General features: G+C 42.1%; 1 protein-coding gene across 4 annotated transcripts in view; it reads right to left on the bottom strand.

Annotated features, from left to right (window-relative positions):
- Positions 1–25,546, bottom strand: part of FXR1 (FMR1 autosomal homolog 1) — a 356,275-nt gene that overhangs the window by 60,653 nt on the left and 270,076 nt on the right. For all 4 annotated transcript variants that reach the window (XM_053710172.1, XM_053710173.1, XM_053710171.1 and 1 more), the window contains 4 exons: positions 4,583–4,661; positions 4,345–4,454; positions 3,614–3,700; positions 3,286–3,493 (listed from right to left, as the gene is read on the bottom strand). In XM_053710172.1, coding sequence (XP_053566147.1) covers positions 3,286–3,493; positions 3,614–3,700; positions 4,345–4,454; positions 4,583–4,661 — 484 coding nt within the window. The remainder of the gene's footprint in view (positions 1–3,285; positions 3,494–3,613; positions 3,701–4,344; positions 4,455–4,582; positions 4,662–25,546) is intronic.

Below are 25,546 nucleotides of genomic sequence, written 5' to 3'. Positions count from 1 at the left end.
AACGAGTCCCAGATTGCTCCCCAGCCCAGCAGGCTGGCGTTCATGGTCACAATTACCCAGGATGGTCTCTGAAAGCATGTTCCATGAGAGAGATGTTCCTGAGAAAGCCACAACGGGAGAGAGTCTCTTGTCGACTGATCTAGATCTATCCTCACGACAGATCCGCATAGTCCCCGTTCCATTGCATGAGCATGAATAACTGCAGAGCGCTCAAATGGAATCAAGCAAAGGGAATGATGTCCATGGAAGCAACAATCAGAACAAATTGCCTACATACATAGCGCGACTGATGGTCGAACAGTAGACTGTAGAGAGAGGCAAGAATTTTAACTTTTCTGACTTCCGTCAAAGTTTTTATCGGAATAGGGATTCTATTATGGTCCCTAAAAAAAACTACCCTTGTAGCTGGAACAAGGGAACTCTTTTCCACTTCACTTTCAATCCGTGGAAACATAGAAAAGACAACAAGATCTCTGTGTGAGATTTTGCTTGTTGAAAAGATGGCGCCTGAAGCAGAATGTCGTTCAGATAGGGCGCCACTGCAATTCCCCCGAGGCCGAATCACTCTGAGAGCTGTGGCAAGGTCAAATGGAAGAGCCACAAACTGAAAGTGGGTGTCCAGAAAGGCAAATCTCAGAAATTTGAAATGATCCCTGTGAATGGGAACATAAAAAGGTACGCATACTTCAGGTCTATGGTCGTCATGAACTGACCTTCTTGCACTAAAGGAAGAATGGATCGTATAGTCTCCATCTTGAAGGACGGTACGCTGAGAAACTTGTTTAGACACTTTAGGTCTAGAATAGGTCAGAAGGTTCCCTCTTTTTTGGGAACCACGAACAGATTGGAAAAGAAACCTAGACCCTGTTCCTGTACTGGGACTGAACTATCACTCCCAGGGAGGAAAGATTTTGTACACATTTCAAGAAGGCCTCTTTAGATCTGGTCTGCAGATCATCTTGAGAGGTGGAACCTACCCCTGGGAGGAAAAGTCTTGAATTCTAATTTGTAACCTTGGGATACTATGCCCACAGCCCAAGTTACTGGGACATCTCGTATCCATGCTTGAGAGAACTGAGAAAGTCTGCCCCTCACTTGATCCGATTCCAGATTGGGGGCAAACCATGCTGATTTGGATTCAGCTGAGGGTTTCTTTGATCGCTTCCCCTTGTTCCAAGGCTGATTGGGTTTCCAAGAAGGCTTGGACTGTTCCTGCAGGGAAGAGGAAGACTTACCTCTGAAACGAAAATTACTCTGACGTCCTTTCGGCCTATTCTTGTCTTTCGGCAGAAAAGAACGTTAACCACCCGTGATATCAAAAATAATCTCTGCCAGACCAGGTACAAACAAGGTCTTACCCATGTAAGGAATCGCCAAAATCTTGGACTTAGATGAAACATCCAATCTTTATGTATGAGAGTCCTCTCAATGCATGAAGAACAAAAAGGCATAGGATGTTCAATTTGGTTATCAAGGCAAAGCTTGCACTGAACTAAAGGAGCAAGTTCCTGCTCCATAATTAATTAATTAATAAAATAATTTAAAGATCAAAAATATTTAAAACTGCACTGTCCCTTTAAGAGATTATCCGCTCCCAATGGACAATCTGTGTCCTCACCAATAATCCAATAAGGTACCGTCAGCTAAAATTTTAATTAGAGTATCTCTGGTTAATAAAAATAGGGAGAGTAAAGAGACAGTAACCAACCCAAGACCTCTACAACTCGGCGTATAGCTGAGGCGCCTACCTGCCCCCTCTGAAAAAAGAAGCTGCAACTACGATGTCTCTGCCGACACGCAACCGCTCTGGACTCCTCTGAACAGGAAATCATGTGACACGTGATCGGCTTAGGAACTGTGCCACTGACTATGAAAGCGCGCGTTCCTAGTCGGAAAAAAAAACGCCTCTCAAATCAGATCCGCCTCCCAGTACCAAGACGCTTCTCTTTAGTGACTGGGGCAGAACAAGGTAGCTAAAAGCTAGCAAAAGTTCTGTCAACACGGACTGACCCTCGCAACTGTCTATAACAAGTGCACCAACACTAGATGATTAACCCCTGAACCGCCAAAAGGAAAAATAACCCTTCCAAGAATTTTTTTTCCCTCTCTATAGTCACAGCCCAAGTGCCTGCACCCTGCCATAAAACCTCCTGAATTCAGGATGGAAGTCCCAATATATGTGCATCTTAAATTTTACTCTTCAGAGCCAGTGACTCTTCCAAGAAGATAAAAAATGGCACTTACCTGCACCTCTAGCTGTCCGGCAGGAGGACAGTTCACCCAGTATGGAAGGAAGCTACTCCTCACAGGGACCTGGGGAAAAAAAAGAAAGACAGTGTAAACCTACTCTGGCTTTCTATACAGGGGCAGCAACATGTTAGGATAACACGGTGAGGCCCATCCCACAAGTTCCTAACTGCTTGAAAGCCACCACTGCCCTACTGAAGAGACTAACGTGGAGAACGGCTAAACCCAATCTTGAGAGGAAAGATCAGAGAAAACATATCTGGCTTTCAAAATACTAAAATCTTGATTGAAGTTGTAATAAATCCCATCTTTTTCAGACACCAAAACTTCACCTCCTCCTTGCACCGAAGGCAATGAGAATGACTGGGGGTTGTGGGAAGGGGAGTGATACTTAACAGCTTGGCTGTGGTGCTCTTTGCCTCCTCCTGCTGGCCAGGAGTGATATTCCCAACAGTAATTGATGATGCCGTGGACTCACCATATCTTAGGAAAGAAATTAAATAACATCCTAAATATATTTTAAAAATTAATCAGCCGCTTCCCACAAGGTAGCCACACAGAAAGTAGTGTATGTAGTAATAAAATAATGGCAAAGCGGAGCCAACATAAAAGGGAGACTTTGGGGCCCAGAGACCCTATGAGGAATTAAAAAGTATTGGTCTTGTAGAGGCACTGTTTATGATTCAAATTTAAGGCTCTGACCATAGCAAACATAAGAGCCTTAATGTTATCTTTTTATTTTTTCTAATTTGACTCAATATTAAAGAACTATGTGGTGTTTTACAATATATTCCTGAATACAGAAACATATCCGATACCAATTTGTATGCGAACATTGTGATATGTATGAAGGCTGGTTATTTTATTTAACCTAATAATGTTTACGTAAAGCTGTGGTGTTCTAAGGACAAATATTTGTGTATGTAGGGCTACTTACTGCAAATTATCTGCCAATCTAACAGAACCGTATAAAATGCAATACAAATAAAAAAGCAGAAACAATATTAATAATGGTACATTTTTAACGTCAATACATACCATAACCAGATGTATAATTTGGACCCCTGCGACCTCGTCCCCTTCCACTGTAAGACCTGCTTCCCCGGACCGAGGATGCTGTACTTTCATCAGTCGCATAGCCTTTTTCTTTTTCAGTTCCTCGACTTGAAGATGGTCTGAAACCCATACCAATCTGACGAAGCTGCTCATCAATCTGGAGTCTTTCCAGTCTAAGCTGCTCTACTTCCTAACATTTTGAGGGTTTAAAAATATAAACAGAATTGCATTTGAAGTTTTACTCTCAGGATGCCAACATTAATTAGAAAGTTAACTTTAAAAAAAAAAAAAAGTATGCTAAAAAACTCACTTTCAGGTATGCAATGTGGTATTCTAGGAGAACCTGGACATTTCCAATACTTTCTTTAGTCCCAACAAAAACAAATGGAACCATACCCTAAAAAGAAATATACCAACAATAAATAAAATATGAAAGCCCTTTTCCTTATGCATTGCTGATATACACTATGCATAAAAGTTTCAGGCAACTTTTAATAAGATCTGAAATACTGAATACCTATAAGAATGTTTAACGTATTTTACTGCTAAGGTTAAAAACGGGACTAATATTCTTTATGTTATTTTGATTTATGCCACTCTAATTTTAATTTTTCAGCAAGTATAGGGAGATAGAACACTTAAACAAACTAACAGCCATTGGTTATAAAAAATAAGTAAGTAGCCAAATATTAAGATGCATAGAAGCAGTATTCAAAATATTATAGGCAGGGATGGCCAACTGGCAGCCCAAGGATCTCATAGTTTTTTGTCACCAAAGGAAAATGTGAAACTAAAAATGTGTAATTTGGAGTGGCCAAAACGAGTCCTCTGGAGGGAACAGCAGCAGATAGAAGCCACCCTGCAACCTAACCTAAATCCCCTGTGCCACTAGACTTTTTAGGAAGATTATTATTTGTGTGTTTAATAACCAAATTTATAAGTGGCCCTTAATGCTTCTAAAATATTAACCTGCGGCCTCCTTGTTTTAGGAAGTTGGCCATCACTGATATAGGGAATGCCCAAATTAGTACAGAAACTTACGTCTTCTCTTGGAAGCTTGGTTTCATTGTCTCCTTCAATCCTTACTCTAACTACTCCAGACTTATCCACAATCTCTTGTATAACTTTTCCATTTTTGCCTATGACTTTTCCTAAAGAAAAAGCAAAAACATAGCAGTCAAAATTAAAACTGAAAGAAAATATTTCACAAGATTAAAATTTCTATTTTGGAAGCTGAAATGAGAACTGAACCAAACTCATCTTAATTTATATTTCTTACCTACAAGATTTCTAGGGACCTGAATGAAATCCTCCACGAACTCCAAGTAACTCCGTGCTTTTTTGACTGCTTCTGCACTCTGGATAAAACATAACACTAAACTTTCAAAAACCACAGATGCACAGGTCAAACAAGATTTAAAACTACCTACTCAAGTAACACTAGTGAAGATATATTTAGATTAATCAAAATATGAAAAGTACTCAAGCGTTCTAAGAGTTATGATACAGGTTAACAACAAAAAAAAAAAAAAAAAGGAACAAACAATGTATGCTTAATTTGTTTTGAGGTGGTGAGGGCCTATGAGTTCATTACTCCTGACCACCAAGAGTATTCTATCCTTCTCACCCCACTGATTAGTCAGTCTTATCGTATAGCCAAGTAAGGAGAAGTAGAAAGGTAGGAAAGAAATGAGGGGCAAAACTAGAACTGCTGCCAGAAAAAAAAAAACATTTAAATTACCAAAAGCCAATGGAAAACCCATGCATGTTAACTATTTCAGAACAATAGGGATCCCAGAAAAGCTTTTACAACTATTTGTGTTATGGCTGCACAAGCGATATGTAAATAATTTCAGTGAGAAACCTAACATTTGTTAAAAAGTTATCTATGTTTTTAATATATGATTGCATTTGACAGTGATTATGTAATAACCTCTCATTTGAGGAAGGAGGATTGGGACAAAGAGATGGAACAACAATTTCTTGATTGATATTGTGATTTTAAACAACCTTAGGTAAAAACCCCGGTTTTGTCCGCAGTACAGCCTTATCATAATAGAAAACCAAATAAGGCAGGTCACAATGGAGAGCAGACAATTCCAAAACTCAGCAAGCAGAGGAAGTAGCAAACAAAATAACACTTTCCAAGTGAGTAACTTAATATCAATAGAATGCATAGGCTCAAATGGAGCCTGTTGAAGAACTTTAAGAACAAGTTTAAGGCTCCAAGGCGGAGCAACAGGTTTGAAAACGGGTCTGATTCTAGCAATAGCTTGAACAAACGACATCTGGCCAATGAGCCAACTTCCCATGCAACAAAAGAGAAAGGGCAGAAATCTGACCATTTAGAGAACTGGCCGACAGGCCCTTTTCCAGACCATCTTAAAGAAATTGCAGAATGTGTGGGATCTTAACCTTATGCCAAAAGAATCCCCATTCCTCACACCAAAAGAGGTAAGCCCTCCATCTCTTAAGGTAAATACATCTAGTAACAGGCTTGCGTGCCTGGATAAGACTATCAATCACCGCTTTAGGGAATCCTCTCTGAGACAAGACTAGCCGTTCAATCTCCATGCAGTCAGCCTCAGAGTATCTAGGTGTTGATAGAACGGCCTTTGCGCCAGAATGTCCGCTCTCAGAGGTAACCGCCATGGAGGAGCAGACGACATTATCACCAAGTCTGCATATCAAGTCCTGCATGGCCACACAAGAGCCAAAATAATTGCTGACATTCCCTACTGTTTGATTTAAGCCACCACTCGGGGCAACAGAACAATTGGAGGAAAAAGACTAGTTTGAAATGCCAAGGTGTACACCAACAAAAGATTGTTTGTATGAGAAATTGCTAAAATGTAAAGATGGAGCCTGAACCAAGATATCGTCCAAGTAAGAGGCTACAGAAAAGCCCTGAGCTCTGATTACAGACAAGAGGGTTCCCGGAGGGACAATCAAAAAATTCTGGGAGCTGTAGCAAGACCTAACAGAAAAGCTACAAACTGGAAATGCTTGTCCAGAAAGGCCATCTGAGATACTGATAATGCTCCTTGTGGATAGGGATATGAAGGTAAGCATCCTTGAGATCTATTGTGGACATGAATTGGCCCTGTTGAACAAGAGGAAAGATAGTTGATTGTTTCTATTTTGAAAGTCTTAACTCTGATCAAGGTTTTTAGATCAAGAATAGTCCTGAAGTTCCCACCTTTTTGGGGAACTATAGGTTGAAATATAAACCCTGACCTAGTTCCGATAGGGGAACTGGAAGAATCACCCCCATTTATTTTTAGATCCAGACACAGAAAAACAAGGCTGAGCCTTTACTGAGTCCTTTGGAATGTTGGACAGTAAAAACCTTCCTCTGGGAGACCCTTATCTTAAGCCTATTCTGTTTCTCTGTGAAAAAATGTCAATACCCATGGATCTCAAAATGGACTGTGCCCAGACCTTCTGAAAAACAGAATTTATGTTTACCTGATAAATTACTTTCTCCAACGGTGTGTCCGGTCCACGGCGTCATCCTTACTTGTGGGATATTCTCTTCCCCAACAGGAAATGGCAAAGAGCCCAGCAAAGCTGGTCACATGATCCCTCCTAGGCTCCGCCTACCCCAGTCATTCGACCGACGTTAAGGAGGAATATTTGCATAGGAGAAACCATATGGTACCGTGGTGACTGTAGTTAAAGAAAATAAATTATCAGACCTGATTAAAAAAACCAGGGCGGGCCGTGGACCGGACACACCGTTGGAGAAAGTAATTTATCAGGTAAACATAAATTCTGTTTTCTCCAACATAGGTGTGTCCGGTCCACGGCGTCATCCTTACTTGTGGGAACCAATACCAAAGCTTTAGGACACGGATGAAGGGAGGGAGCAAATCAGGTCACCTAAATGGAAGGCACCACGGCTTGCAAAACCTTTCTCCCAAAAATAGCCTCAGAAGAAGCAAAAGTATCAAACTTGTAAAATTTGGTAAAAGTGTGCAGTGAAGACCAAGTCGCTGCCCTACATATCTGATCAACAGAAGCCTCGTTCTTGAAGGCCCATGTGGAAGCCACAGCCCTAGTGGAATGAGATTCTTTCGGGAGGCTGCCGTCCGGCAGTCTCGTAAGCCAATCTGATGATGCTTTTAATCCAAAAAGAGAGAGAGGTAGAAGTTGCTTTTTGACCTCTCCTTTTACCAGAATAAACAACAAACAAGGAAGATGTTTGTCTAAAATCCTTTGTAGCATCTAAATAGAATTTTAGAGCGCGAACAACATCCAAATTGTGCAACAAACGTTCCTTCTTTGAAACTGGTTTCGGACACAGAGAAGGTACGATAATCTCCTGGTTAATGTTTTTGTTAGAAACAACTTTTGGAAGAAAACCAGGTTTAGTACGTAAAACCACCTTATCTGCATGGAACACCAGATAAGGAGGAGAACACTGCAGAGCAGATAATTCTGAAACTCTTCTAGCAGAAGAAATTGCAACTAAAAACAAAACTTTCCAAGATAATAACTTAATATCAACGGAATGCAAGGGTTCAAACGGAACCCTGAAGAACTGAAAGAACTAAATTGAGACTCCAAGGAGGAGTCAAAGGTTTGTAAACAGGCTTAATTCTAACCAGAGCCTGAACAAAGGCTTGAACATCTGGCACAGCGGCCAGCTTTTTGTGAAGTAACACAGACAAGGCAGAAATCTGTCCCTTCAGGGAACTTGCAGATAATCCTTTTTCCAATCCTTCTTGAAGGAAGGATAGAATCCTAGGAATCTTAACCTTGTCCCAAGGGAATCCTTTAGATTCACACCAACAGATATATTTTTTCCAAATTTTGTGGTAAATCTTTCTAGTTACAGGCTTTCTGGCCTGAACAAGAGTATCGATAACAGAATCTGAGAATCCTCGCTTCGATAAGATCAAGCGTTCAATCTCCAAGCAGTCAGCTGGAGTGAAACCAGATTCGGATGTTCGAACGGACCCTGAACAAGAAGGTCTCGTCTCAAAGGTAGCTTCCAAGGAGGAGCCGATGACATATTCACCAGATCTGCGTACCAAGTCCTGCGTGGCCACGCAGGAGCTATCAAGATCACCGACGCCCTCTCCTGATTGATCCTGGCTACCAGCCTGGGGATGAGAGGAAACGGCGGGAACACATAAGCTAGTTTGAAGGTCCAAGGTGCTACTAGTGCATCCACTAGAGCCGCCTTGGGATCCCTGGATCTGGACCCGTAGCAAGGAACTTTGAAGTTCTGACGAGAGGCCATCAGATCCATGTCTGGAATGCCCCACAGCTGAGTGACTTGGGCAAAGATTTCCGGATGGAGTTCCCACTCCCCCGGATGCAATGTCTGACGACTCAGAAAATCCGCTTCCCAATTTTCCACTCCTGGGATGTGGATAGCAGACAGGTGGCAGGAGTGAGACTCCGCCCATAGAATGATTTTGGTCACTTCTTCCATCGCCAGGGAACTCCTTGTTCCCCCCTGATGGTTGATGTACGCAACAGTTGTCATGTTGTCTGATTGAAACCGTATGAACTTGGCCCTCGCTAGCTGAGGCCAAGCCTTGAGAGCATTGAATATCGCTCTCAGTTCCAGAATATTTATCGGTAGAAGAGATTCTTCCCGAGACCAAAGACCCTGAGCTTTCAGGGATCCCCAGACCGCGCCCCAGCCCATCAGACTGGCGTCGGTCGTGACAATGACCCACTCTGGTCTGCGGAATGTCATCCCTCGTGACAGGTTGTCCAGGGACAGCCACCAACGGAGTGAGTCTCTGGTCCTCTGATTTACTTGTATCTTCGGAGACAAGTCTATATAGTCCCCATTCCACTGACTGAGCATGCACAGTTATAATGGTCTTAGATGAATGCGTGCAAAAGGAACTATGTCCATTGCCGCTACCATCAACCCGATCACTTCCATGCACTGAGCTATGGAAGGAAGAGGAACGGAATGGAGTATCCGACAAGAGTCTAGAAGTTTTGTTTTTCTGGCCTCTGTCAGAAAAATCCTCATTTCTAAGGAGTCTATTATTGTTCCCAAGAAGGGAACCCTTGTTGACGGAGATAGAGAACTCTTTTCCACGTTCACTTTCCATCCGTGAGATCTGAGAAAGGCCAGGACAATGTCCGTGTGAGCCTTTGCTTGAGGAAGGGACGACGCTTGAATCAGAATGTCGTCCAAGTAAGGTACTACAGCAATGCCCCTTGGTCTTAGCACAGCTAGAAGGGACCCTAGTACCTTTGTGAAAATCCTTGGAGCAGTGGCTAATCCGAAAGGAAGCGCCACGAACTGGTAATGTTTGTCCAGGAATGCGAACCTCAGGAACCGATGATGTTCCTTGTGGATAGGAATATGTAGATACGCATCCTTTAAATCCACCGTGGTCATGAATTGACCTTCCTGGATGGAAGGAAGAATAGTTCGAATGGTTTCCATCTTGAACGATGGAACCTTGAGAAACTTGTTTAAGATCTTGAGATCTAAGATTGGTCTGAACGTTCCCTCTTTTTTGGGAACTATAAACAGATTGGAGTAGAACCCCATCCCTTGTTCTCTTAATGGAACGGGATGAATCACTCCCATTTTTAACAGGTCTTCTACACAATGTAAGAATGCCTGTCTTTTTATGTGGTCTGAAGACAACTGAGACCTGTGGAACCTCCCCCTTGGGGGAAGTCCCTTGAATTCCAGAAGATAACCTTGGGAGACTATTTCTAGCGCCCAAGGATCCAGAACATCTCTTGCCCAAGCCTGAGCGAAGAGAGAGAGTCTGCCCCCCACCAGATCCGGTCCCGGATCGGGGGCCAACATTTCATGCTGTCTTGGTAGCAGTGGCAGGTTTCTTGGCCTGCTTTCCCTTGTTCCAGCCTTGCATTGGTCTCCAAGCTGGCTTGGCTTGAGAAGTATTACCCTCTTGCTTAGAGGACGTAGCACTTTGGGCTGGTCCGTTTCTACGAAAGGGACGAAAATTAGGTTTATTTTTTGCCTTGAAAGGCCGATCCTGAGGAAGGGCGTGGCCCTTACCCCCAGTGATATCCGAGATAATCTCTTTCAAGTCAGGGCCAAACAGCGTTTTCCCCTTGAAAGGAATGTTAAGTAGCTTGTTCTTGGAAGACGCATCAGCCGACCAAGATTTCAACCAAAGCGCTCTGCGCGCCACAATAGCAAACCCAGAATTCTTAGCCGCTAACCTAGCCAATTGCAAAGTGGCGTCTAGGGTGAAAGAATTAGCCAATTTGAGAGCATTGATTCTGTCCTTAATCTCCTCATAAGGAGGAGAATCACTGTCGACCGCCTTTATCAGCTTATCGAACCAGAAACATGCGGCTGTAGCGACAGGGACAATGCATGAAATTGGTTGTAGAAGGTAACCCTGCTGAACAAACATCTTTTTAAGCAAACCTTCTAATTTTTTATCCATAGGATCTTTGAAAGCACAACTATCCTCTATGGGTATAGTGGTGCGTTTGTTTAAAGTGGAAACCGCTCCCTCGACCTTGGGGACTGTCTGCCATAAGTCCTTTCTGGGGTCGACCATAGGAAACAATTTTTTAAATATGGGGGGAGGGACGAAAGGAATACCGGGCCTTTCCCATTCTTTATTAACAATGTCCGCCACCCGCTTGGGTATAGGAAAAGCTTCTGGGAGCCCCGGCACCTCTAGGAACTTGTCCATTTTACATCGTTTCTCTGGGATGACCAACTTGTCACAATCATCCAGAGTGGATAATACCTCCTTAAGCAGAATGCGGAGATGTTCCAACTTAAATTTAAATGCAATCACATCAGGTTCAGCTTGTTGAGAAATGTTCCCTGAATCAGTAATTTCTCCCTCAGACAAAACCTCCCTGGCCCCATCAGACTGAGTTAGGGGCCCTTCAGAAATATTAATATCAGCGTCGTCATGCTCTTCAGTATCTAAAACAGAGCAGTCGCGCTTACGCTGATAAGTGTTCATTTTGGCTAAAAACATAATTTATGTAAGAACTTACCTGATAAATTCATTTCTTTCATATTAACAAGAGTCCATGAGCTAGTGACGTATGGGATATACATTCCTACCAGGAGGGGCAAAGTTTCCCAAACCTTAAAATGCCTATAAATACACCCCTCACCACACCCACAAATCAGTTTAACGAATAGCCAAGAAGTGGGGTGACAAGAAAAAAAGTGCGAAGCATATAAAATAAGGAATTGGAATAATTGTGCTTTATACAAAAAAATCATAACCACCACAAAAAAGGGTGGGCCTCATGGACTCTTGTTAATATGAAAGAAATGAATTTATCAGGTAAGTTCTTACATAAATTATGTTTTCTTTCATGTAATTAACAAGAGTCCATGAGCTAGTGACGTATGGGATAATGACTACCCAAGATGTGGATCTTTCCACACAAGTCACTAGAGAGGGAGGGATAAAATAAAGACAGCCAATTCCTGCTGAAAATAATCCACACCCAAAATAAAGTTTAACAAAAAACATAAGCAGAAGATTCAAACTGAAACCGCTGCCTGAAGAACTTTTCTACCAAAAACTGCTTCAGAAGAAGAAAATACATCAAAATGGTAGAATTTAGTAAAAGTATGCAAAGAGGACCAAGTTGCTGCTTTGCAGATCTGGTCAACCGAAGCTTCATTCCTAAACGCCCAGGAAGTAGAAACTGACCTAGTAGAATGAGCTGTAATTCTTTGAGGCGGAATTTTACCCGACTCAACATAGGCAAGATGAATTAAAGATTTCAACCAAGATGCCAAAGAAATGGCAGAAGCTTTCTGGCCTTTCCTAGAACCGGAAAAGATAACAAATAGACTAGAAGTCTTACGGAAAGATTTCGTAGCTTCAACATAATATTTCAAAGCTCTAACAACATCCAAAGAATGCAATGATTTCTCCTTAGAATTCTTAGGATTAGGACATAATGAAGGAACCACAATTTCTCTACTAATGTTGTTGGAATTCACAACCTTAGGTAAAAATTGAAAAGAAGTTCGCAACACCGCCTTATCCTGATGAAAAATCAGAAAAGGAGACTCACACGAAAGAGCAGATAATTCAGAAACTCTTCTAGCAGAAGAGATGGCCAAAAGGAACAAAACTTTCCAAGAAAGTAATTTAATGTCCAAAGAATGCATAGGTTCAAACGGAGGAGCTTGAAGAGCACCCAGAACCAAATTCAAACTCCATGGAGGAGAAATTGACTTAATGACAGGTTTTATACGAACCAAAGCTTGTACAAAACAATGAATATCAGGAAGAATAGCAATCTTTCTGTGAAAAAGAACAGAAAGAGCGGAGATTTGTCCTTTCAAAGAACTCGCGGACAAACCCTTATCTAAACCATCCTGAAGAAACTGTAAAATTCTCGGTATTCTAAAAGAATGCCAAGAAAAATGATGAGAAAGACACCAAGAAATATAAGTCTTCCAGACTCTATAATATATCTCTCGAGATACAGATTTACGAGCCTGTAACATAGTATTAATCACGGAGTCAGAGAAACCTCTATGACCAAGAATCAAGCGTTCAATCTCCATACCTTTAAATTTAAGGATTTCAGATCCGGATGGAAAAAAGGACCTTGTGACAGAAGGTCTGGTCTTAACGGAAGAGTCCATGGTTGGCAAGATGCCATCCGGACAAGATCCGCATACCAAAACCTGTGAGGCCATGCCGGAGCTATTAGCAGAACAAACGAGCATTCCCTTAGAATCTTGGAGATTACTCTTGGAAGAAGAACTAGAGGCGGAAAGATATAGGCAGGATGATACTTCCAAGGAAGTGATAATGCATCCACTGCCTCCGCCTGAGGATCCCGGGATCTGGACAGATACCTGGGAAGTTTCTTAATTAGATGAGAGGCCATCAGATCTATCTCTGGGAGCCCCCACATTTGAACAATCTGAAGAAATACCTCTGGGTGAAGAGACCATTCGCCCGGATGCAACGTTTGGCGACTGAGATAATCCGCTTCCCAATTGTCTACACCTGGGATATGAACCGCAGAGATTAGACAGGAGCTGGATTCCGCCCAAACCAGAATTCGAGATACTTCTTTCATAGCCAGAGGACTGTGAGTCCCTCCTTGATGATTGATGTATGCCACAGTTGTGACATTGTCTGTCTGAAAACAAATGAACGATTCTCTCTTCAGAAGAGGCCAAAACTGAAGAGCTCTGAAAATTGCACGGAGTTCCAAGATATTGATCGGTAATCTCACCTCCTGAGATTCCCAAACTCCTTGTGCTGTCAGAGATCCCCACACAGCTCCCCAACCTGTGAGACTTGCATCTGTTGAAATTACAGTCCAGGTCGGAAGAACAAAAGAAGCCCCCTGAATTAAACGATGGTGATCTGTCCACCACGTTAGAGAGTGCCGAACAATCGGTTTTAAAGATATTAATTGATATATCTTCGTGTAATCCCTGCACCATTGGTTCAGCATACAGAGCTGAAGAGGTCGCATGTGAAAACGAGCAAAGGGGATCGCGTCCGATGCAGCAGTCATAAGACCTAGAATTTCCATGCATAAGGCTACCGAAGGGAATGATTGAGACTGAAGGTTTCGACAGGCTGTAATCAATTTTAGACGTCTCTTGTCTGTTAAAGACAAAGTCATGGACACTGAATCTATCTGGAAACCCAGAAAAGTTACCCTTGTTTGAGGAATCAAAGAACTTTTTGGTAAATTGATCCTCCAACCATGATCTTGAAGAAACAACACAAGTCGATTCGTATGAGACTCTGCTAAATGTAAAGACGGAGCAAGTACCAAGATATCGTCCAAATAAGGAAATACCACAATACCCTGTTCTCTGATTACAGACAGAAGGGCACCGAGAATCTTTGTGAAAATTCTTGGAGCTGTAGCAAGGCCAAACGGTAGAGCCACAAATTGGTAATGCTTGTCTAGAAAAGAGAATCTCAGGAACTGATAATGATCTGGATGAATCGGAATATGCAGATATGCATCCTGTAAATCTATTGTGGACATATAATTCCCTTGCTGAACAAAAGGCAATATAGTCCTTACAGTTACCATCTTGAACGTTGGTATCCTTACATAACGATTCAATAATTTTAGATCCAGAACTGGTCTGAAGGAATTCTCCTTCTTTGGTACAATGAAGAGATTTGAATAAAACCCCATCCCCTGTTCCGGAACTGGAACTGGCATAATTACTCCAGCCAACTCTAGATCTGAAACACAATTCAGAAATGCTTGAGCTTTCACTGGATTTACTGGGACATGGGAAAGAAAAAATCTCTTTGAGGGAGGTCTCATCTTGAAACCAATTCTGTACCCTTCTGAAACAATGTTCTGAATCCAAAGATTGTGAACAGAACTGATCCAAATTTCTTTGAAAAAACGTAACCTGCCCCCTACCAGCTGAACTGGAATGAGGGCCGTACCTTCATGTGAACTTAGAAGCAGGCTTTGCCTTTCTAGCAGGCTTGGATTTATTCCAGACTGGAGATGGTTTCCAAACTGAAACTGCTCCTGAGGACGAAGGATCAGGCTTTTGTTCTTTGTTGAAACGAAAGGAACGAAAACGATTGTTAGCCCTGTTTTTACCTTTAGACTTTTTATCCTGTGGTAAAAAAGTTCCTTTCCCACCAGTAACAGTTGAAATAATAGAATCCAACTGAGAACCAAATAATTTGTTTCCCTGGAAAGAAATGGAAAGTAGAGTTGATTTAGAAGCCATATCAGCATTCCAAGTCTTAAGCCATAAAGCTCTTCTGGCTAAGATAGCCAGAGACATAAATCTAACATCAACTCTAATAATATCAAAAATGGCATCACAGATGAAATTATTAGCATGCTGGAGAAGAATAATAATATCATGAGAATCACGATTTGTTACTTGTTGCGCTAGAGTTTCCAACCAAAAAGTTGAAGCTGCAGCAACATCAGCCAATGATATAGCAGGTCTAAGAAGATTACCTGAACATAGATAAGCTTTTCTTAGAAAAGATTCAATTTTTCTATCTAAAGGATCCTTAAACGAGGTACCATCTGACGTAGGAATAGTAGTACGTTTAGCAAGGGTAGAAATAGCCCCATCAACTTTAGGGATTTTGTCCCAAAATTCTAACCTGTCAGTCGGAACAGGATATAATTGCTTAAAACGTTTAGAAGGAGTAAATGAATTACCCAATTTATCCCATTCCTTAGCAATTACTGCAGAAATAGCATTAGGAACAGGAAAGACTTCTGGAATAACCGCAGGAGCTTTAAAAACCTTATCCAAACGTATAGAATTAGTATCAAGAGGACTAGAATCCTCTATTTCTAACGCAATTAGTACTTCTTTAAGTAAAGAGCGAATAAATTCCATCTTAAATAAATATGAAGATTTATCAGCATCAATCTCTGAGACAGAATCCTCTGAACCAGAAGAGTCCAAAGAATCAGAATGATGGTGTTCATTTAAAAATTCATCTGTAGAGAGAGAAGATTTAAAAGACTTTTTACGTTTACTAGAAGGAGAAATAACAGACAAAGCCTTCTTTATGGATTCAGAAACAAAATCTCTTATGTTATCAGGAACATTCTGCACCTTAGATGTTGAGGGAACTGCAACAGGCAATGGTACATCACTAAAGGAAATATTATCTGCTTTAACAAGTTTGTCATGACAATTATTACAAACAACAGCTGGAGGAATAGCTACCAAAAATTTACAGCAGATACACTTAGCTTTGGTAGATCCAGCAGGCAGAGGTTTTCCTGTAGTATCTTCTGGCTCAGATGCAACGTGAGACATCTTGCAATATGTAAGAGAAAAAACAACATATAAAGCAAAATAGATCAAATTCCTTATAAGACAGTTTCAGGAATGGGAAAAAAATGCCAAACATCAAGCTTCTAGCAACCAGAAGCAAATGAAAAATGAGACTGAAATAATGTGGAGACAAAAGCGACGCCCATATTTTTTGGCGCCAAATAAGACGCCCACATTATTTGGCGCCTAAATGCTTTTGGCGCCAAAAATGACGCCACATCCGGAACGCCGAAATTTTTGGCGCAAAATAACGTCAAAAATGACGCAACTTCCGGCGACACGTATGACGCCGGAAACGGAAAATAATTTTTTGCGCCAAAAAAGTCCGCGCCAAGAATGACGCAATAAAATGAAGCATTTTCAGCCCCCGCGAGCCTAACAGCCCACAGAGAAAAAAGTCAAATTTTTGAGGTAAGAAAAAATATGATAATTTAAAGCATAATCCCAAATATGAAACTGACTGTCTGGAAATAAGGAAAGTTGAACATTCTGAGACAAGGCAAATAAATGTTTGAATACATATATTTAGAACTTTATAAATAAAGTGCCCAACCATAGATTAGAGTGTCACAGAAAATAAGACTTACTTACCCCAGGACACTCATCTACATGTTTGTAGAAAGCCAAACCAGTACTGAAACGAGAATCAGTAGAGGAAATGGTAAATATAAGAGTATATCGTCGATCTGAAAAGGGAGGTAAGAGATGAATCTCTACGACCGATAACAGAGAACCTTATGAAATAGACCCCGTAGAAGGAGATCACTGCATTCAATAGGCAATACTCTCCTCACATCCCTCTGACATTCACTGCACGCTGAGAGGAAAACCGGGCTCCAACTTGCTGCGGAGCGCATATCAACGTAGAATCTAGCACAAACTTACTTCACCACCTCCCTTGGAGGCAAAGTTTGTAAAACTGATTTGTGGGTGTGGTGAGGGGTGTATTTATAGGCATTTTAAGGTTTGGGAAACTTTGCCCCTCCTGGTAGGAATGTATATCCCATACGTCACTAGCTCATGGACTCTTGTTAATTACATGAAAGAAATGTTTTTGACAGAATTATCCATTACAGCCGTTAATTGTTGCATAGTAAGGAGTATTGGCGCGCTAGATGTACTAGGGGCCTCCTGAGTGGGCAAGACTCGTGTAGACGAAGGAGGGAATGATGCAGTACCATGCTTACTCCCCTCACTTGAGGAATCATCTTGGGCATCATTGTCATTGTCACATAAATCACATGTATTTAAATGAATAGGAATTCTGGCTTCCCCACATTCAGAACACAGTCTATCTGGTAGTTCAGACATGTTAAACAGGCATAAACTTGATAACAAGTACAAAAAACGTTTTAAAATAAAACCGTTACTGTCACTTTAAATTTTAAACTGAACACACTTTATTACTGCAAATGCGAAAAAACATGAAGGAATTGTTCAAAATTTACCAAATTTTCACCACAGTGTCTTAAAGCCTTAAAAGTATTGCACACCAAATTTGGAAGCTTTAACCCTTAAAATAACGGAACCGGAGCCGTTTTGAACTTTAACCCCTTTACAGTCCCTGGTATCTGCTTTGCTGAGACCCAACCAAGCCCCAAGGGGAATACGATACCAAATGACGCCTTCAGAAAGTCTTTTCTAAGTATCAGAGCTCCTCTCACATGCACTGCATGCCATGCCTCTCAAAAACAAGTGCGCAACACCGGCGCGAAAATGAGGCTCTGCCTATGCTTTGGGAAAGCCCCTAAAGAATAAGGTGTCTAAAACAGTGCCTGCCGATATTATTATATCAAAATACCCAGATAAAATGATTCCTCAAGGCTAAATATGTGTTAATAATCAATCGATTTAGCCCAAAAAAAGTCTACAGTCTTAATAAGCCCTTTTTGAAGCCCTTATTTACAATCGTAATAAACATGGCTTACCGGATCCCAGAGGGAAAAACATAATTTATGCTTACCTGATAAATTCCTTTCTTCTGTTGTGTGATCAGTCCACGGGTCATCATTACTTCTGGGATATAACTCCTCCCCAACAGGAAATGCAAGAGGATTCACCCAGCAGAGCTGCATATAGCTCCTCCCCTCTACGTCAGTCCCAGTCATTCGACCAAGAATCAACGAGAAAGGAGTAACCAAGGGTGAAGTGGTGACTGGAGTATAATTTAAAAGATATTTACCTGCCTTAAAACAGGGCGGGCCGTGGACTGATCACACAACAGAAGAAAGGAATTTATCAGGTAAGCATAAATTATGTTTTCTTCTGTTATGTGTGATCAGTCCACGGGTCATCATTACTTCTGGGATACCAATACCAAAGCAAAAGTACACGGATGACGGGAGGGATAGGCAGGCTCATTATACAGAAGGAACCACTGCCTGAAGAACCTTTCTCCCAAAAATAGCCTCCGAAGAAGCAAAAGTGTCAAATTTGTAAAATTTGGAAAAAGTATGAAGCGAAGACCAAGTTGCAGCCTTGCAAATCTGTTCAACAGAGGCCTCATTCTTAAAGGCCCAAGTGGAAGCCACAGCTCTAGTGGAGTGAGCTGTAATTCTTTCAGGAGGCTGCTGTCCAGCAGTCTCATAGGCTAAACGTATTATGCTACGAAGCCAAAAAGAGAGAGAGGTAGCAGAAGCTTTTTGACCTCTCCTCTGTCCAGAGTAAACGACAAACAAGGAAGAAGTTTGGCGAAAATCTTTAGTTGCCTGCAAGTAGAACTTGAGGGCACGAACTACATCCAGATTGTGTAAAAGACGTTCCTTCTTTGAAGAAGGATTTGGACACAAGGATGGGACAACAATCTCTTGATTGATGTTCCTGTTAGTGACTACCTTAGGTAAGAACCCAGGTTTAGTACGCAGAACTACCTTGTCTGAGTGAAAAATCAGATAAGGGGAATCACAATGTAAGGCTGATAACTCAGAGACTCTTCGAGCCGAGGAAATAGCCATTAAAAACAGAACTTTCCAAGATAACATTTTTATATCAATGGAATGAAGGGGTTCAAACGGAACACCCTGTAAAACGTTAAGAACTAAGTTTAAACTCCATGGTGGAGCAACAGCTTTAAACACAGGCTTGATCCTAGCTAAAGCCTGACAAAAGGACTGGACGTCTGGATTTTCTGACAGACGTCTGTGTAACAAGATGGACAGAGCTGAAATCTGTCCCTTTAATGAACTAGCTGATAAACCCTTTTCTAAACCTTCTTGTAGAAAAGACAATATCCTAGCGATCCTAACCTTACTCCAGGAGTAACCTTTGGATTCGCACCAGTATAGGTATTTCCGCCATATTTTATGGTAAATCCTTCTGGTAACAGGCTTCCTAGCCTGAATCAGGGTATCAATAACCGACTCAGAAAAACCACGTTTTGATAAAATCAAGCGTTCAATTTCCAAGCAGTCAGCTTCAGAGAAGTTAGATTTTGATGTTTGAATGGACCCTGTATCAGAAGGTCCTGTCTTAGAGGTAGAGACCAAGGCGGACAGGATGACATGTCCACTAGATCTGCATACCAAGTCCTGCGTGGCCAAGCAGGTGCTATTAGAATTACTGATGCTCTCTCCTGTTTGATTTTGGCAATCAATCGAGGAAGCAGCGGGAAGGGTGGAAACACATAAGCCATCCTGAAGTTCCAAGGTGCTGTCAAAGCATCTATCAGAACTGCTCCCGGATCCCTGGATCTGGACCCGTAGCGAGGAAGTTTGGCGTTCTGGCGAGACGCCATGAGATCTATCTCTGGTTTGCCCCAACGTCGAAGTATTTGGGCAAAGACCTCCGGATGAAGTTCCCACTCCCCCGGATGAAGAGTCTGGCGACTCAAGAAATCCGCCTCCCAGTTCTCCACTCCCGGGATGTGGATTGCTGACAGGTGGCAAGAGTGAGACTCTGCCCAGCGAATTATCTTTGATACTTCCATCATTGCTAGGGAGCTTCTTGTCCCTCCCTGATGGTTGATGTAAGCTACAGTCGTGATGTTGTCCGACTGAAACCTGATGAACCCCCGAGTTATTAACTGGGGCCAAGCCAGAAGGGCATTGAGAACTGCTCTCAATTCCAGAATGTTTATTGGAAGGAGACTCTCCTCCTGATTCCATAGTCCCTGAGCCTTCAGAGAATTCCAGACAGCGCCCCAACCTATTAGGCTGGCGTCTGTTGTTACAATTGTCCAGTCTGGCCTGCTGAATGGCATCCCCCTGGACAGGTGTGGCCGATGAAGCCACCATAGAAGAGAATTTCTGGTCTCTTGATTCAGATTCAGAGTAGGGGACAAATCTGAGTAATCCCCATTCCACTGACTTAGCATGCATAATTGCAGCGGTCTGAGGTGTAGGCGTGCAAAAGGTACTATGTCCATTGCCGCTACCATTAAGCCGATCACCTCCATGCATTGAGCTACTGACGGGTGTTGAATGGAATGAAGGACGCGGCATGCATTTTGAAGTTTTGTTAACCTGTCTTCTGTCAGGTAAATCTTCATTTCTACAGAATCTATAAGAGTCCCCAAGAATGGAACTCTTGTGAGAGGAAAGAGAGAACTCTTCTTTTCGTTCACTTTCCATCCATGCGACCTTAGAAATGCCAGAACTAACTCTGTATGAGACTTGGCAGTTTGAAAGCTTGAAGCTTGTATTAGAATGTCGTCTAGGTACGGAGCTACCGAAATCCCTCGCGGTCTTAGTACCGCTAGAAGGGCACCCAGAACCTTTGTGAAGATTCTTGGAGCCGTAGCCAATCCGAATGGAAGAGCTACAAATTGGTAGTGCCTGTCTAAGAAGGCAAACCTTAGATACCGGTGATGATCTTTGTGGATCGGTATGTGAAGGTAAGCATCCTTTAAATCCACTGTGGTCATGTACTGACCCTCTTGGATCATGGGTAAGATTGTCCGAATAGTTTCCATTTTGAACGATGGAACTCTTAGGAATTTGTTTAGAGTCTTTAAATCTAAGATTGGCCTGAAAGTTCCCTCTTTTTTGGGAACCACAAACAGGTTTGAGTAGAACCCTTGTCCTTGTTCCGACCACGGAACCGGATGGATCACTCCCATTGTTAACAGATCTTGTACGCAGCGTAGAAAAGCTTCTTTCTTTATCTGGTTTGTTGACAACCTTGACAGATGAAATCTCCCTCTTGGGGGAGATAATTTGAAGTCTAGAAGGTATCCCTGAGATATGATCTCTAGTGCCCAGGGATCCTGAACATCTCTTGCCCAGGCCTGGGCGAAGAGAGAGAGTCTGCCCCCTACTAGATCCGGTCCCGGATCGGGGGCTCTCGGTTCATGCTGTCTTTGGGGCAGCAGCAGGTTTCCTGGCCTGCTTGCTTTTGTTCCAGGACTGGTTAGGCTTCCAGCCTTGCCTGTAACGAGCAACAGCTCCTTCCTGTTTTGGTGCAGTGGAGGTTGATGCTGCTCCTGTTTTGAAATTCCGAAAGGGACGAAAATTAGACTGTCTAGCCTTAGCTTTGGCCTTGTCTTGAGGTAGGGCGTGGCCCTTACCTCCCGTAATGTCAGCGATAATTTCTTTCAAACCGGGCCCGAATAAGGACTGTCCCTTGAAAGGTATATTAAGTAATTTGGACTTAGAAGTAACATCAGCTGACCAGGATTTTAGCCACAGTGCCCTGCGTGCCTGTATGGCGAATCCTGAGTTCTTAGCCGTAAGTTTGGTTAAATGTACTACGGCCTCCGAAATGAAAGAATTAGCTAGTTTAAGGACTCTAAGCCTGTCCGTAATATCGTCTAGCGTAGAGGAACTAAGGTTCTCTTCAAGCGACTCAATCCAAAAAGCTGCCGCAGCCGTAATCGGCGCGATACATGCAAGGGGTTGTAATATAAAACCTTGTTGAACAAACATTTTCTTAAGGTAACCCTCTAATTTTTTATCCATTGGATCTGAGAAAGCACAGCTATCCTCCACCGGGATAGTGGTACGCTTAGCTAAAGTAGAAACTGCTCCCTCCACCTTGGGGACCGTTTGCCATAAGTCCCGAGTGGTGGCGTCTATTGGAAACATCTTTCTAAATATTGGAGGGGGTGAGAACGGCACACCGGGTCTATCCCACTCCTTAGTAACAATTTCAGTTAGTCTCTTAGGTATAGGAAAAACGTCAGTACTCGCCGGTACCGCAAAGTATTTATCCAACCTACACAGTTTCTCTGGTATTGCAACAGTGTTACAATCGTTGAGAGCTGCTAAGACCTCCCCTAGTAGTACACGGAGGTTCTCCAATTTAAATTTAAAATTTGAAATATCTGAGTCCAATCTGTTTGGATCAGAACCGTCACCCACAGAATGAAGCTCTCCGTCCTCATGCTCTGCGAGCTGTGACGCAGTATCAGACATGGCCCTAGCATTGTCAGCGCACTCTGTTCTCACCCCAGAGTGATCACGCTTGCCTCTTAGTTCAGGTAATTTAGACAAAACTTCAGTCATAACAGTAGCCATATCTTGTAATGTTATCTGTAATGGCCGCCCAGATGTACTAGGCGCCAAAATATCACGCACCTCCCGGGCGGGAGATGCAGGTACTGTCGCGTGAGGCGAGTTAGTCGGCATAACTCTCCCCTCGCTGTTTGGTGAAATTTGTTCACATTGTACAGATTGACTTTTATTTAAAGTAGCATCAATACAGTTAGTACATAAATTTCTATTGGGCTCCACCTTGGCATTGGAACAAATGACACAGATATCTTCCTCTGAGTCAGACATGTTTAACACACTAGCAAAAAAAAAACTTACAACTTGGTTATAATCTTTTTTAGCAAAAAAACGCACTGTGCCTCAAAGAGGTACTAACGATTAAATGACAGTTGAAATAATGAACTGAAAAACAGTTATTGCATCAAACTTTAAAACAACACAACTTTTAGCAAAGGTTTGTTCCCATTAGTAAAAAACAACACTAATTAAATTTGTACATAAGAAAACAAAACAACGTTTTTTATACACAGTCACTATAAGAATTCTCACAGCTCTGCTGAGAGAATTTACCTCCCTTCAAAGAAGTTTGAAGACCCCTGAGATCTGTCAGAGATGAACCGGATCATGCAGGAAATATAAAAGTAGCTGACTGGAATTTTTTGATGCGTAGCAAAGAGCGCCAAAAACGGCCCCTCCCTCTCCCACACAGCAGTGAAGAGAAACGAAACTGTCACAATTAAAGCAAAAAACTGCCAAGTGGAAAATAATGCCCAAATATTTATTCACACAGTACCTCAGCAATGTAAACGATTCTACATTCCAGCAAAAACGTTTAACATGAGAATAGTTATTAAAAGGATTAGTGACCTTTAACACAGTAGTTCCGGTGAAATACCATCCCCAGAATACTGAAGTGTATACATACATGTCATTTTAACGGTATGGCAGGTTTTTCTCATCAATTCCATTCAGAAAATAAAAACTGCCACATACCTCAATGCAGATTCATCTGCCCGCTGTCCCCTGATCTGAAGCCTTTACCTCCCTCAGATGGTCGAGAACAGCAATATGATCTTAACGACTCCGGTTAAAATCATAGTAAAAAATCTCTGTCAGATTCTTCCTCAAACTCTGCCAGAGAAGTAATAACACGCTCCGGTGCTATTTTAAAATAACAAACTTTTGATTGAAGTCATAAAAACTAAGTATAATCACCATAGTCCTCTCACACATCCTATCTAGTCGTTGGGTGCAAGAGAATGACTGGGACTGACGTAGAGGGGAGGAGCTATATGCAGCTCTGCTGGGTGAATCCTCTTGCATTTCCTGTTGGGGAGGAGTTATATCCCAGAAGTAATGATGACCCGTGGACTGATCACACATAACAGAAGAAATGACAGCTTCCAGCATTACATCGTCTTGTTAGAATGTGTCATACCTCAAGCAGCAAGAGACTGCTCACTGTTCCCCCAACTGAAGTTAATTGCTCTCAACAGTCCTGTGTGGAACAGCCATGGATTTTAGTGACGGTTGCTAAAATCATTTTCCTCATACAAACAGAAATCTTCATCTCTTTTCTGTTTCTGAGTAAATAGTACATACCAGCACTATTTCAAAATAACAAACTCTTGATTGAATAATAAAAACTACAGTTAAACACTAAAAAACTCTAAGCCATCTCCGTGGAGATGTTGCCTGTACAACGGCAAAGAGAATGACTGAGGTAGGCGGAGCCTAGGAGGGATCATGTGACCAGCTTTGCTGGGCTCTTTGCCATTTCCTGTTGGGGAAGAGAATATCCCACAAGTAAGGATGACGCCGTGGACCGGACACACCTATGTTGGAGAAAAGGATGTCATCTCACCCTACAAGAAGAAGATCCATATTGGGGGCAGCACCTTCATGCTTCATTGTTTACAACTTAGAATTGTTCCAAGTGGTAAAGCACCTCCAGGGAGATCTGGAAAAGTAATTCTTCTGTGAAGAGGAGGAGGAATTTTGGATCCCAGATTGAAGAAAGGAACGAAAATAGATAGCTGACCAAGATTTTAGCCACAAGGCCCTTCTGGTCAAATCAAATAGTGCCATATTCTTAGCATTAATTCTGATAATGGTAACAATCACATCACAGATGAATCCATTAAAGGACCTGTCAACAGTAGCAAAAAGCTAACCAAAATAGGAGTACCAGTGCATAGTAAAGTTAAAATACGTATCTGAAGCATGACATCATCATAGTAAATGCAAACTTTATGAAAATGTACACATAATTTCCAGAGTTTTAAATTATGGAGCCGCATAACGTCCGCCCCTGCCCTGAGGAGGATGTGCCTCATTTGATGGACAAGATTTATCGGCATATCAGAAGAACGCTTATTAGCATATACATTTTTCTTTTGCGCACATGCGCGTCAACCCCCACCCACTCTTGCGATCACATCAACCCCCCACCCACACACGCAATCACGTCAGCCACCCTGTGCATGCTCATTCTTTTCCAAGGCGCTCCAGCAGTTACACTGGGCAATTGCGACTTGAGTTGTCATTGGTGTCTAACTCTCCTCAGAGCTAAATCCCACCCTCATTTAGCTTTACCTCTTATTGGCTAAAGGTACCAGTCTCTGCGTTATCAAAGCAGCCTCATTTACAAAGTGCTCTATCTGTGACATGCAGGCAGGCTCACACCAACAAAGCTGGGCTTTATCAGCCTGAGCTCCTGATGAGACACCTGCGGGTCAATTTATTTTCGTGGTTCTCTGATTCATTACCCCCCCCCCCCCATTTTTCCAGGATCACAATGAGAGACGCTTATCAGCCAGCAGTTTTTTCTTCACTCTTTTCCCAATCTACTTAAGATGGCCACAGGAACTGCTGTTAACAGAAATTAATGCACAATATAGTGTGGATAGCATTTCAATTAAACCAGTAACCACAGCTTAGATGCAGCAGTTTCCATGCTGAGTACAGTGCAGAAAGTGATGCGCCTAGCTAGAAAGGCAGAAAATAGAGTTGCTTTGCTACTGTCAGCGTGATTAATGCT

The sequence above is a fragment of the Bombina bombina genome, chromosome 4, assembly GCF_027579735.1.
Source record: "Bombina bombina isolate aBomBom1 chromosome 4, aBomBom1.pri, whole genome shotgun sequence".
Classification (NCBI taxonomy): domain Eukaryota; kingdom Metazoa; phylum Chordata; class Amphibia; order Anura; family Bombinatoridae; genus Bombina; species Bombina bombina.
This window is presented reverse-complemented; position numbering and strand designations above follow the sequence as displayed.